Raw genomic sequence first — 13811 nt, 5'->3', positions numbered from 1 at the left:
CCCCTAATTGACAGATCAATAGATAGTAAAAATAACAGTTGCAGCCCTCATTTGTACTGATATTTTAAGCAGGATATTACCACTATCCCCTTACCCTTAACATAGATTATACATACACGTCACTGACACTGTCGACAACTACTGTTATCCTTAATAAAGCAGCATTTCTGTTTAAATGAATACAGTAGCTGCACTGGAGTTATGAGTGTATGACTTCTCTTTGTCTTTAATTCTCAGGAGTGCAGTGCATTATGAAAGTAATTCTGAAAATATTAAAGTGTGTTTTGCCTGATTTAGAAGCAGCTGACTCATTCAGGGGATACCTAGCACTGACATTTCTGGCTCCAGAGTGCAGAAAAAATTCATTAGGTCTTTGACAAATCTCAGGACTAATATTCGTAGGAGGTAACATTAATCACTCCCTTTTTTCATATCATGAGCAAACACAAGGACGGAGAAAAGCTCGGCCAACTCTACTGACAAATTTAATGTTATTCACACCAATTTCTTTTTATATAATATTCAACTCAGTAACACACATAGTGAATAAAAACATTTTATAAGTCAAGTCGCTTTGCAAAGGGAAATGAGCTTTTGATACAAGAGCAATGACAGTTCAACAAGAGAAACACCTGACCATAACAAATCTGATTTCTCTAAGTCTGATCCTTTCATTTAAAATGTTATTTTTGGGTAATACATAGTGTGTATTATTGATCATTGGATGAGAAAAGGAGGACAACAGTGTCAGTAAAAATGATCACAGATCACACCACTACAGTACATGTCATGTCAATATTTATGGCATGAAGAACAAGTCACAGCTTCACCAAATAATGACCCTGTTCATAAAATTGATGGGTATTGTGCAAGCCCCAAATGTACCAACATGGCCTTTACACCCCTCTGTATGTTTTGCACTAATCTCATTAAAACAGATCCTGAGGGTCTGTAGTGTCTTTGTCCAAGTAGACAATCCCTAGTATCAGCTTTAGAAAAACCAGGCTATTGGCGGTGCAATATTTCGTATCTCGCAGTGACTGAAATGTATTATTTTGCTGTCTGCTGTCCAAATGGATGTGGATGTGTCTTAAAGCAGTAGGTGAGAAGTGGAAACTGTCAGCACTCTCTTCCCTCTCCTGATTTGAATTAAAGCATGCAGAAACCAAAGTTTCTGTGGAGGGGGTGACTTCTTTCTTAGGTGTTTTAAATTTCAAATTAAGTGTAAAAAGGGCAAGACAGCTTTTTTTGTGTGCAAACCACAGCGTCAAGGGCACTTATTCTCAATCTGTCCTGGCTTTCCTTTGCATTGAGTGGCCCTGATCAGCCATGAGGCATCTATCCATCCATCCCCAAAGGTGCAGTCCCACTGATTACTGTGGTGATGATGATGATGATGAGAAGGCTTTGAGAAGCAGGTCAGCAGCCAGGCCTGGGGAGATGGCTCCTTTGGTGACCCTCTCCTCGAGGTGGGGTAAAGCCTCTCTGACACTGGGGTGATTCTGGAAATGGCAGAGGGCGTTCTCCTGGATCAAACTCCACATCCAAACCTTCTGCTGGGCCCTCCGCCGCCCCTGCAGTTCACCGCTGGCTAGCATGGCGTCCCGGTACGACTCCATCTTGGCCCAGGCCTCTGGGATGCCCTCACTGGTGTGTGAGGAGGCACGCACCACCTGGAGGGGAGGGGAGGGGGATGCATGTGTGAATTTAAAGAGTCTCTTTTTCAACCACCAGGTAGTCACTTCATATAGTGTTTGCTTTTTCCCCCCATTTTTCTTTATGTTGGGCCTATGAATACAACCACGACACGTTTACATTGATTTTCTAAATGTCAGCGTTGATTAATGTGCATTGTGTATAAACAATAAAAAGTAGCCCTGAATATGTGTGTCGGTTTTAATTGACAAATACAGAATTGAATGGTGCATTACGCTTTGTTTTTTATAATACCAGAGGGTTTTGCATATAGTCAGTTGCAACTGAGTCTGGGGAGTTGCTGATTTTTCCTTTTTTTCCCCCCTATGTTTTAAGATGTTTTTCTTGTGATGCACTTCCATCCTGTAAGGAGCGGTCATGCCACTTCACAAACAGTATCTGTCATCCTAGAACACCTTGTTCACACAAGCAATCTCGGAGGCGGGTGGGTGTAAATGTCACTTATGTGTTTAGTTCAACTGCATGTCTCTTTTCAGAGCTTGCTGCGGATTTAAAAGCACATGATGAAATTTAGGGTAATGTTCAAGTTCAACGCAGACACAAAAGTGAAAGAGCCTCAGAATACAAAAAAAAGGTCAGGCCATTCATTCAGATGTGCATTTAGGACCCATGAAACTGCCTTTATAAAAGTTAACCTTCTGTTTTTTCTCACTTTATCACACTTGTGAATAAAAAAAAAAAGAGAAAGGGGATTTTGGCGGAGGAGAGACGAGACTAGACCTCAGTGTTGATGTCAAATAAAACCACAGATACTCAACAATCTCCAGGCTGCTAAAGTGTAATGAAATTACATGTATCATTTGGAGATAATTTGGCATCAACTGGTAAACGACAAAGTTGAATGTGACAGCCTGATAAATATTGGCGGCCAGTGATCCACAGCCAATTATAAATCCTCTAATTACATCATTATGTTAATCATTTTACGAGGACTTGATTTGAGTCTGATGCAGAAACAGGAAATCAAACTTTGTGAGCCTAAATGTACTGCACATTCACTAATTATCCCATTTAAAGGGCTAGATCAAAATCAAATCAAACATATTACCTTACTGGGGTCTAGCCATGCAGACAGATTTAGTTTTATTTGTTCATGTTTTAACATACCTTATCAGTCTCTAAGAGCTTCGCCTCCCCCCCGGTACATCGGAGTTGAATGGAATTGTGTTTATTGTGCAATAATTTTAATTTAAAGCGTTTTTTTTTTCTTCCAGAAACAAATGCTCCTGTTTCTCTGGATAATCCAGACCTCACTGTGAATGGTTTTCAGTGGAACAACTTTTCTCCTGATAAATTTGTCTTTTATGAAAACTGTTAAGAGGGGTAAGAGAGAAAATACATTGGTGAACTGACCCTATAAAGGGCTACTCTAGCAATTTAGTGTTGTACTTTCTTAAGATTGAAAGAAAACTTGCAAGAGACAGATCAAGCTCCAAAACACTGCATCCTACACTTCCCATAATCCAACACCTTTCAAACTCCACGCCACGGCCCTTACGTATGAGTAGTCTCCTATCTCAAACCGAGATTAGAACTAAGTAAAGTAAGTAAGGGTTTTCCCTCCCTTCCCTTATTTATACAGCACTTTTCAAAAGCGGGGTTACAAAGTGCTTGACTTTAATAAATATGTAAGACAATTGAAAATTGAGAATAAGAATAAGAATAAACTTTAAACAAAGTTTTTCCACCCTCAGGAGGCTAAGCCCAACTATTTTCATAATCAATTATATAAGGTCTTTTTTAACTCCAAATGTTCTCTTGATTCCAGCTTCCTTAACATGAGAATTTTCTGCTTTTCTGTGTTTTATATTGATGTCAATTGAATGTTGGAAGAGTTTTGGAATGTTAGGAGGACAACAAGACATTTGAAGATGCCTCCCTGGGCTCTTGAAACTTTTGATGTATTTCTCTTTAACAGTTTTCTGACATTTTATAGATCAAATAAGAATTGATTGAGAAAAGAACGGTTAGTTGCGGCCCTAATTGTTAGTTAAAGTTAATCATTAAGTCTCAAGATCTTTCACGTATTATCAAGAATTTAAGAAATCAAAGTAGAATTCATGTCATGCCATTCATGTTTTACGTTTTCACAGTGATCAAGGTGGACAAAAGAAGGGAGACTGATAGAGTGATGAGAGACTAAATCTTAGAATATGCTACTGTAGGCCACACAGACAGACACAAAAGGGGGCAAGACAGCAAAAGTAAGGATAAATACAGAGCGGAGACTACGAAGAGCAGCCTATCAGCTTTTATGTTGAGTGCGCAGGCTTCTAATCAGCAAAATGCATGACACAGCAGCAGAGTATTCAGAGCAGAGTAGGCGGATGGGGGTGAGGAGGAGAGGGGTGGGGGGTGGGAGGTGGGGGCGTTTCCTGGCAGCTTGCCCAGTGGGCAGATGCTGCATTGGGCTGGGAAAACAAAGGGACAAGGCCAGGCAAGCAGGCGGGTGAGCTGGGACATGCAGGGAGGGGTGAGACACTGCAGTACTGAAACCATGATGCCATGACATCATCACCATCATCATCACCCTCATTCTCCCGCCACCTCCTGGGTCAGCTGACCTCTCATTGGGGTGGCTTGTTGGGTCCACAGGGCAGCGAAACTGGCTCCCCAGTAGGTCAAACAGTTGTCAATTAACCCTTTTTTTTTTTTTTTTAATGCCTAATCATTCTGTTTGGCTCCGTCACTTACCACACACACACACACACACACACACACACACACACACACACACACACACCACACACACACACACACACACACACACACACACACACACACACACACACACACACACACACACACACACACACACACACACACACACACACACACACACACACACACACACACACACACACACACACACACACACACACACACACACACACACACACACACACACACACACACACACACACACACACACACACACACCTTAGGGTTCCAGGACTTGGACTGTCTCCTGAGCAGCTTGAGTGCGCTGGTGTATTCAGTCTGGATCCTCCTGGCTGGCACCACCAGGTCTCCATCCGACTTCGTCACCACCACCAAGTCTGCCCTCTCAATGATGCCCCTCTTGATACCCTGGACAGAGATTTTGGCATTAAACAGCGAGGCTCATTTACTTCTCAAAACACTGTCAATAAATGTCATGTCTAGACACCTAATCTGCTGAGGGATCTGTGTGTACAGAGTGATGGATGGATGGAGATGGGGTTGGCTGCCAGTTTACTTATTTATTATTTTGGATATTGTTGCTTTCTATCCATCCCTCACTGCTCTCTGCTTCTAACTGATCCAAAACAGGGAAAGCCTTTAAGCGTCTTTGTAACGGTTACTCTAAAAAGTGCCTTTCACCTTTTGAAATGTAGTTTCAGTCAAACCGTGCTGTTTTGAATACTGTACTTGCAATCTGAATAACATACGTTTACCGTTTAAGATATAATTACAACAATCAAAACAAATTCCAACTGAGCTGCTTAATGTCCCACACTAATCACCATAATATTAATCCTAATGAGTTGTGCTAATTAAGTCATTAATCTAGCTCTAATGATAAATTAGCATATAGTTTTTGTCAACATACTCCTCTTTACATACGAATGCGGACAGAAAAGTCAGTTTAGCGTAACAAACTACATCTATTTTCTTCATCACGGAGCCTGTGGTGTGTAATGAGGCTGAAATCAAAAAGTGTTTTCACTCCATAAAATGGAGGGGGATGACACGCAGCAAAGGGCAGCAGGTCGGATTCAAACCCTGCGCCGCTGCAGGCCTCAGCCAACATGGGGCAAACACTCTTACTGGGTGAGCTAGAGGCCACCCCCATAACATCTTTTTGCTAAAACTTTTAACTGAAAAGTTGTGTGCAAAGTAAACAAACATATCTGAAGCTTATATAGTGACAACAGCAGTAAAGAATAAAGTTCAGTAAACTGTTCTAATGCCACTAAGCAGAACCAACTTTATGCCTGCCAGATTAGACTTCAGCATTATTCAATCTGACACATCTTTTATTCTCTTTCTTCCAGCTCCCAAAAGTTGAAACAAGATCTCACACCGATGGGCTTGTTGCTGCTGGTGTTTTTCACTGACCTGGAGTTCATCGCCCCCTGCTGGCGGAATCAGCAGCACAAACATGTCAACCATGTCAGCTACTGCAAACTCTGACTGACCCACACCTGGAGACAAACAGACAGGGTTAAGTGTCACCACTGATCAGTAATATGACAAAATAACAATGCGTACTCTTACTGCAGATCACGTAAGTAAGTAAGTGAAAATCCTCAATCTAAAACTAAATCCACAATGATGAGCCCCCAATATGTTGTATCCTGCAGTGACATTGTAAGTTAAAGTGATTTTACAGTATCATGTATGATCAGGAAAAAAAATAAAAGCAATTCGCCATAAAAGGGTCTAGGTCAGGCCTTGTTCAGAAGTTCAAAAATGATTTTTTTAATAATCATGAGCTTCCACAAACTCACACTGAATCATTTCAAACCTCAACACTTTGTACTGTACTGACCAAACTGTGTCTGTAGCACTAAGTATATATGAGAGTTACAACAGATACGATTTTTGTTTAATTTCTTAATTCTTTGATCAGATAGTTCCTGACTTTAAAACGCAATTTTATTCATTTTATACTGTATTTAATTTGGCAAAGTTGTTGTAAGGAAATGAACAGCACTGAACATTGATGAATTAGTAAGGTTTGGCTTATTTTCTTAAACACACAAAAAGGGATTGTGTCATTTCTGACACTGGCATCTAAACATTTAGTAATATGCAGCCCTACTGAGAAATATGGGTGGGAATCCCCACAGTACGATATTATAATGATACTTATGTCACAATACGATATTATTGCGATTTTAAACATATTGTGATATTCTGCTATATATCGCAATGTTTTACCTTTTTTTCCAACTTCAAATTATTTCCCCAAAGGAAAACGATTTTCAACATCCGTTTTATCTAAAAACTCTACTCCGTTTGTTCATCTCACTTCAATTTTATTATTTCTTTTATTATTCTAGTACCAAAAAGTTTAATTCTCATGTGTTCAATTTAATATAACAATCAGTTAACAGGGTGAAACCAGGATTACTTCAAAAGAATCTCTTTAATGAGGATAAAAAAATACAATATTATAGCCTGAAAATTCACTTTGAGATACACGTGGAAACACAGCGTCTTACCTACGGTCTCTACAAGGACAATGTCATATCCCGCCCCCTCACAGAGAACAATGGCCTCATTAGTTGTTCTGGTGACTCCACCAAGTGTTCCTGAGGCCGGAGATGGCCTGATAAAAGCCTTCATGTCCCTGGAGAGTTCAGTCATACGAGTCTTATCACCCATCAAAGAGCCTGCAACGACAGGGATGAGTCTGGTTGTAGCATGAATTTGACATTCATACATTAGTTTAACAGTGCTACTGTTGATTCTACAAATACTATAGTTGTAGACTAAATTATACATCACAAACATAGTCACACAACTAAACTCTATTGTGCATCGTAAAGCACCCGATAAGTTTCATATGACGATCTGGGTTTACCTCCTGTAGTGCAGGAGGACGGGTCAACAGCCAGCACTGAAACCTTATGTCCACGTCCTGTCAACATCTTCCCCACCACCTCAATGAAGGACGACTTCCCTGCTCCTGGAGGACCGGACAGACCTGAAAAAAAATCAACAAAGCAATCGAATCAGCAACAAATGGCACCAAGAAGTGATTTCTCTGACTTTATATAACTTTAAAATAGGCTTCAATAAAAAAAAATGTAGCAGTGTAAATATCACCCCTACATGTTTTAAACTGGTGACTGAACTGATGTAGCAGCTCTCTAAAAATCTAATTATCATTGGAATGACAAGATGAAGAGTGCATCTGCATGCGGGATGCACTGCTCTCACTGTGTGTGTTCAAGGAGAATGACTTTAAAAAGGAACACGCCGAGTTATTGGGACTTTAGCTTATTCCTCGTATCCCCCAGAGTTAGAGAAGTCCATACATACCCTTATTCATACCCCTATACATACTGGGAACTATATTCTCAGAAAGGCGAAGCACTGCTACTTGGGCGGAGTGATAAGCGCAACACCTGAAAAGCACCGTTGTTACTCTCTGCTCCTCACCACAGGGCTTCAGGTGCTGCGAGCAAATCACTCCGCCCAAGTAGCAGAAGTAGCAGTGCTTCGCCTTTCTGAGAATATAGTTCCCAGTATGTATACGGTTAGAAGACGGCTGTGTCTCATGTGACCTTGTTATTTGTACACGCTGTGACTATACAAATCACAACATGTAAACAGGAAAATGATGGTGTTATTTTGTCACTTATTGGGAGCAGTAGGCTAGATGGAACCGGTTACCTCCAGGATCTGTGCTAAGCTAGGCTAGCGGTGGGTGCGTCAGACAGAGTTACAACACGCACGGAGATGAGAAGGGTACGTATGGACTTATCTAACTCTGAGGGATACGGTGAATAAGCTAAAGTCCCAATAAGTCAACGTGTTCCTTTAACAACAACAACGTCACGAAGGTTCAAGCCTGTGTATATAACAACTATGACTGCAAATGTGCATGACAAATCCGATCACCAAGTTTAAAAACTTCAAACCTCAAAAATATTCAGCAGTTTAAATCAGTTCACTTTGGATTTTAGGTTAGTTTAAAATTAATTTAGAAACTATGGCGCAATGTTTTGTTCACAAATGCAACGACGAAGCGTTTTGAATTTGCTTCAGAAGTTGGCATACAATAAGTCAATACTTTCGTTAAATTATCCAGGAGATTCCCGTGTTTCTGTGTTGAGGAACATGAGGAACACTTTATTTTGATAAGAAAACTTTGAAATGGAAATTCACAGTGAGGAAAAATGCATTCACAACCAGCAACTCCTCCAACCTCCCAACTGTAGATCATGGGTAGTGCATTTCTGTGTCTTGTAGAGGGGCCTTGTGTCAACACCTTTTCTAAAGAAGTTAATTTTAGCTTATATTGTGCTAACAGGTGCACAATCATAAATAAAGTTATGTTTAATCAAACTACCACAAACTAACTGACACACAGCAGATTGTGTTTTTACTTTACTTGCTAGGAACTTAAAGGAGGCATGGCATACGTATATACGTTAGTGGCCACTTTATTAGGTACACCTGTAAAAATCTAATGTAATCCAATAAAACAGCTCAGTCATAAACTCTACCTTTGCAAAGCCAATAATGTTCAGTTTTGATTGACACTGCTAGAGAGGTATCAAGTTAACTACAGTATATGTTTATTACTAAGGTTGTACTTTGCAGTAGTGTTGAACTGGACTGGATTATACTGGTGTTTCTAATGTTCTAATGCATGGGCTTGTAATAAAGTAAATTGTATATGTGTACCTAATGAAGTGGCCAAGAACTGTATAGTATAGTGCACAGGGGGTACTTCCCCTACAGCTTACTGTAAGCACCCATCCTGTAGAGCTGGGCAATATATCGATATTATATCGATATTGTTATATGAGACTGGATATCGTCTTACATTTTGGATATCGTAATATTGTGATATGACATAAGTGTTGTCTTTTCCTGGTTTTAATGGCTGGATTACAGTAGAGTGATGAGATTGTTTGAATTTACCAGACTGTTCTAGGTTTTCTATTATTTGCCTTAAGCCACTTAGTTATTATAAACACATTAATGATGATTATTTGTCAAAAATCTCATTGAGTAAATATTTTTTTGTAAGCACCAATTGTCAACCCTACAATATCGCCGCAATATCGATATTGAGGTATTTGGTTAAATATATGATAATGATATATATGATAATCGTGATATTAGATTTTTTCCATATCGCCCAGCTCTAGCATCCAGTTTGCATAGAAGAAGACACAGTTTCCCTTGGTGTGGTCTTCACAAAAAAGCATTAGCCGCTCAAACACCGGCCACACACCTACTCTGAAGGCTACTGGCTTTCCTCCATTACGACTCTCCTGCTCCCTCCTGTAGGCCAGCACCCTCTGCAGCAGCACCTGGGCCAGCTCTTTTTTCCTGGGATGCTGGGTCTCCACCAGAGTGATGGACTCAGCCAGAGACGCCCGCTGTCCTCCAATCAGCCCTTCGTACAGTTTCTCCAACAGCCTCTGCTCAGGCCCACTCAGGTCCTGGATGTGCCGCCTGAGGGCTGTGCTCACACCCCTCCTGTGCTGGCAGCTGTGACCCGGGAAGGTGCCCTGGTAACAGGTGGGCGAACCAGTAAAGACCCCTTGGTGGAGGGAGAAAGTCCTGGTGACCGAGGGGGCAGTGAACGAGGAGGGAAGGGAGGAGATGTGGCGGAGAAGGGAGAGGCCAAACCGTCGCATTTTATGGTAAATGTAGGGCATCTAGGAGAAACAAGGTGAGTCAGTGGTGATTTTTTTGGACTAACGTTAAGTAACTATCTCCAATGTTAGTTTTACGATGACTTTTGCGGTATCTCATGCTGAAACATGTGCCGTTTGCCCGTCCTGTAAGTGTAAATACAGCTGTCACAAATATAGCTAATAAAACACAACACACATTGTTTAAAATGAGAATTCATGCTGACCTCGTACCAGCTGCATGAAGATGTTCAACGGTTGTTGTTTAATTCATCTTTTTCCTGTTTCCGGTGACGTACGGCACCTCCCCCAACAGCAAATTCACGAATCATATTATGGCCACGCCAAGACCCGCCCTATGAAGCAGCTCGATTGGTTGGGGTTAGGCATTTGACCTCGTGAAAGAAAGGATAGGACCTGAACAAATGGGGTTACGTTACCTTGCGTAAGCATGGCCAATAAATGCTATTGAAGGGCGGGTCTTAAACGGTTCCGTCGATTCTTTTTTTTCGTTTTCAATAAAAATATCTTTAAAATCCCTAAAATAGCGATATATACTAAAGGTATTTAGACGGCCTTTGTAAAATTGATATATACATTATATGAACGTTATGAGTCGTTTACGAAAAGTAAAAGTCTAATGATGACAATAGACAACTTTAGCCAGCAGGTGGGAGCAAAGGTTCATTTTCACATCTCATCTGAATCGACAAGCTGGTTTTTTCCCTAAATCCATCAAATTTGACAACATGTAGCAATATTATGACTCCCATATTGTTAATTGTACCTTGTCTGCCGGTATTACTGCCAATGCATTCTTTATTAAATACTACGAACCTCGTTTTTCGTGAGCTGCAGAGTATTTTGGACAATCTCTTGACAGTAATGATAATAGAATATACAGCTTGCATTTCTTGCTTTTTGAATTCCTAATCACAAACACCTGTTTATCATTATCATCTCGTTGGTAGAAACCTTAAATCATTAAAAGTTTTTTTTTTAATGGTTATAATTTTTTTTAAATAGGACTGGTATAGGCTACTCCAAAGGGTTTGATCATAAGGGATACTTTGTTGAGCTCTTTTTAGTTGAGCTCTTGGACTCACAAAGTACATTGCAGGCATTGAAATAGTAAGAAAATAGTGGGCCTTCATTTTAGTAAACGAATGGAAATGTGAGTTATAATTTGACTTGCAATACTGAAAATAAATAAAACCATAAAATACAACTGTTGGCACAATAAAAAATGCACAAAATTTGCATCCATTAAAATGCATTTTATAGGACTATACTGCAAGACAAATCTTCATGACATTTGGTTTTCAGTCAGTTTGAAATTAAATAAGGGAGACACCTTGGGTGGATTATCAGTACATCACAGGGCTATAATACACAGCGTAGATAACCCAACACTGTAAGTCTTAGACATTCAGAGTCTCTAGTCCACCTGGCGTGCCTGTCTGTGGAATTTGTGAGAAACATGCAAACTCTTGGGGGGCAACAGTACTAACCACTGTGCAACCATACCACCCACGTCATGTACAGTCAAACGGAACTCCTGCACGCACAAACACACACACACACACAGGCACAAATTTAAGTCAGTGATTTCCAGGGGAAGATTGTTGTTACTGTTCCAGTACTATCACACTGTGCCCCATAAAACAAAGGCGAACACATTATTTCATGCATTTTCCAGCAATTTCCTGGAAAATGCAATTACGCTTAACATTAGTGCAGTTTGTGTGCTTTCAGATGCACTTGTAATTGTTGTGCCTCCCTAATTGAAGGTCTACGTCCACACACACACACACACACACACACACACACACACACAGGTTTATGTTTTTGAAAGTCCCTGACAATAATGAGATGCATATTTTCTTAGCATGGGTGGCCTGTAATTAAACAGACAGGCACACAAAAACACACAGATACACACATAGGCACACACATGCCCTGACACAGTGTTCATAAAAGAGACAGAGATAATGCAAAGTAATGAAACAAATTTATTGAATCTTCCAGTAGAGGCTTGATATTCATGGAATAAAACTGCTTTTCTGGGAGTTTTACTGAGCAAAACCACAAAGGAGAAAACAAAAACAACGAGGCAATGTGTGAAAGTGCAGACAAACAAAACAGAAAACATGTTCAAAAAATACAAAAAGAATGTAAAGAGTAATACAGTTTAATAGCAAAGAGGATTGCTCAAAGCATAAAAGAATTGAATGGCAAAATCTGCATTTTATAAAAAAAACAACTAACTGATACCCTTTTCTCAGTCGACAATTACAATTTGAATGCTCAACATTTTCCCATATCAGTCATTTAACAAGTTTTGTAATAAGAGAATGAAGCACAGTCACTGAAATATTGATGTCCTTAATGTGACTCATATTTGATACATCAGATTTTTCTGCAGAGTATACAGCAAGGGACAAACTACACTCTGCTGCATGTGGTGTTCAGCTACCAGTCTTAAATGTGTAACACTACACTAACCAAACTATGCTTTGCAAAACCAGACTGCACAGCACATATTCTAATAGTGAATATGTCTAAACACTATTCTTTTTTTTTTTTAAATCCATTTGAAACACGAGTGTAACACAAGATGAGCAACATTTAAACAAGTCTTTTTTCTCAAAAATCTGAAATGCCCTTTTAGTGCAATGCCCCACACTAAACCCCACTCTAAACTCTCAAACTCCCCCTAATTTTGCCCTCTTATTAGCATATTATTTTTCATGATCTGTTAGATGGGATTTTATTTTTCTAAGAACTTTGTACTGCTTTTATTTATTAGCCTAAAAAAAGAACATTTTGAGGAAACGGCATACTTGCTTAAGTATCTGGAGATGATTTGAATGATGACATTTTTCAGTCATACTGGTCAACCTCCAAGTTCCTGCTAACTTTTTACATGCCGTAAGTACATTTCATGCCAACCTCATTGCAGTCAGGGAGTAGACAGCAGCCGACTGCAATTTTGGTGACCTGGAATGTCCCATAATTATTGTTACTACACACGTATATATCTGGATTTCAGAGGGAATATTTAGATGAAAACTAGTTAATGAGTCAGAATAATAGAACAATGAAAAAGAGTCCTTGTTGGAGCAAGATCAGGGAGGATACTTGCGTCATGATGAGTGTGATGGTCTAATTATTACAGTTGGTCACAAAGATCAAGTATCTTCCAGATGCATCACGCTCACTTTACTTACTCCTCTCCCAGACTGTAAATGTGCCCAATTCAGACATCCTTCAAGTAGAGAACAAACCGACCCATTTAACAACCTGCCCAGCCCTACTGGTCCTAGATCAGAGGCCTGTACTACGAAGCAAGACATGCGTTAACGAGGTAACTTCAGGTTCAACCCAGGGTTTTGTGTATCACAACGTTGGATCACTTGTTACCGGGTTAAATGACCGTGGTAACTTATGCTGAACACCTAACCTGCTCGGGAGCAGGCGGTCCGCAGCCCTCCGGAGCTGATACGCAGAGCTTCTATTTTTGCCGGACGCCGGAGAGCTCCGCAGCAATTCAGCACACGGCAGATAGTGCGGGACAGGAAGTCGAGCACAGAAACAAAATAAACATCCGGTTAATTTTCAAAATAAAATACCGGATCATATTTCCCTGCACTACACCTTGAAAACACAGCACAGAGCTGTTTCCCCTCTACTCCTCTGGATGGAAACTGTTGTTGGTTTTGTGGTTCT

At 40.2% G+C, this 13811-nt stretch overlaps 1 protein-coding gene across 2 annotated transcripts; it reads right to left on the bottom strand.

Moving 5' to 3' along the window:
* Positions 1 to 466: 466 nt before the first annotated feature.
* On the bottom strand, positions 467 to 10418 carry mmaa (metabolism of cobalamin associated A). Of its 2 annotated transcripts, none has more exons than XM_039781573.1 (7): positions 10310 to 10418; positions 9677 to 10106; positions 7289 to 7411; positions 6927 to 7097; positions 5818 to 5903; positions 4657 to 4806; positions 467 to 1673 (listed from the first exon to the last, which is right to left on the bottom strand). In XM_039781573.1, the coding sequence occupies exons 2-7, from the start codon at positions 10104 to 10106 to the stop codon at positions 1374 to 1376; spliced, it is 1260 nt and encodes a 419-aa protein (XP_039637507.1). In that variant the 5' UTR covers positions 10310 to 10418; the 3' UTR covers positions 467 to 1373. The 2 variants fall into 2 exon arrangements, with proteins under 2 accessions (XP_039637507.1, XP_039637425.1); XM_039781491.1 differs by having other exon boundaries at positions 10317 to 10387.
* Between the last annotated feature and the right edge of the window lie 3393 nt (positions 10419 to 13811).

This window comes from Perca fluviatilis, chromosome 1, assembly GCF_010015445.1.
Source record: "Perca fluviatilis chromosome 1, GENO_Pfluv_1.0, whole genome shotgun sequence".
In the NCBI taxonomy this organism is placed as follows: Eukaryota; Metazoa; Chordata; class Actinopteri; order Perciformes; family Percidae; genus Perca; species Perca fluviatilis.
Note: the sequence above shows the minus strand (reverse complement) of the source record. Positions and strands in the feature narration are given on the sequence as shown.

Bases quoted from the DNA above. Each gene is read 5' to 3' on its own strand.
- mmaa (XM_039781491.1), bottom strand. The intron at 7,412-9,676 runs GTGTGTGGCCGG...ATTTTTTTTCAG, and splicing joins GCCAGTAGCCTTCAGAGTAG to GTCTGTCCGGTCCTCCAGGA. The intron at 1,674-4,656 runs GTGTGTGTGTGT...CCTCCCCTCCAG, and splicing joins CCAAGTCCTGGAACCCTAAG to GTGGTGCGTGCCTCCTCACA.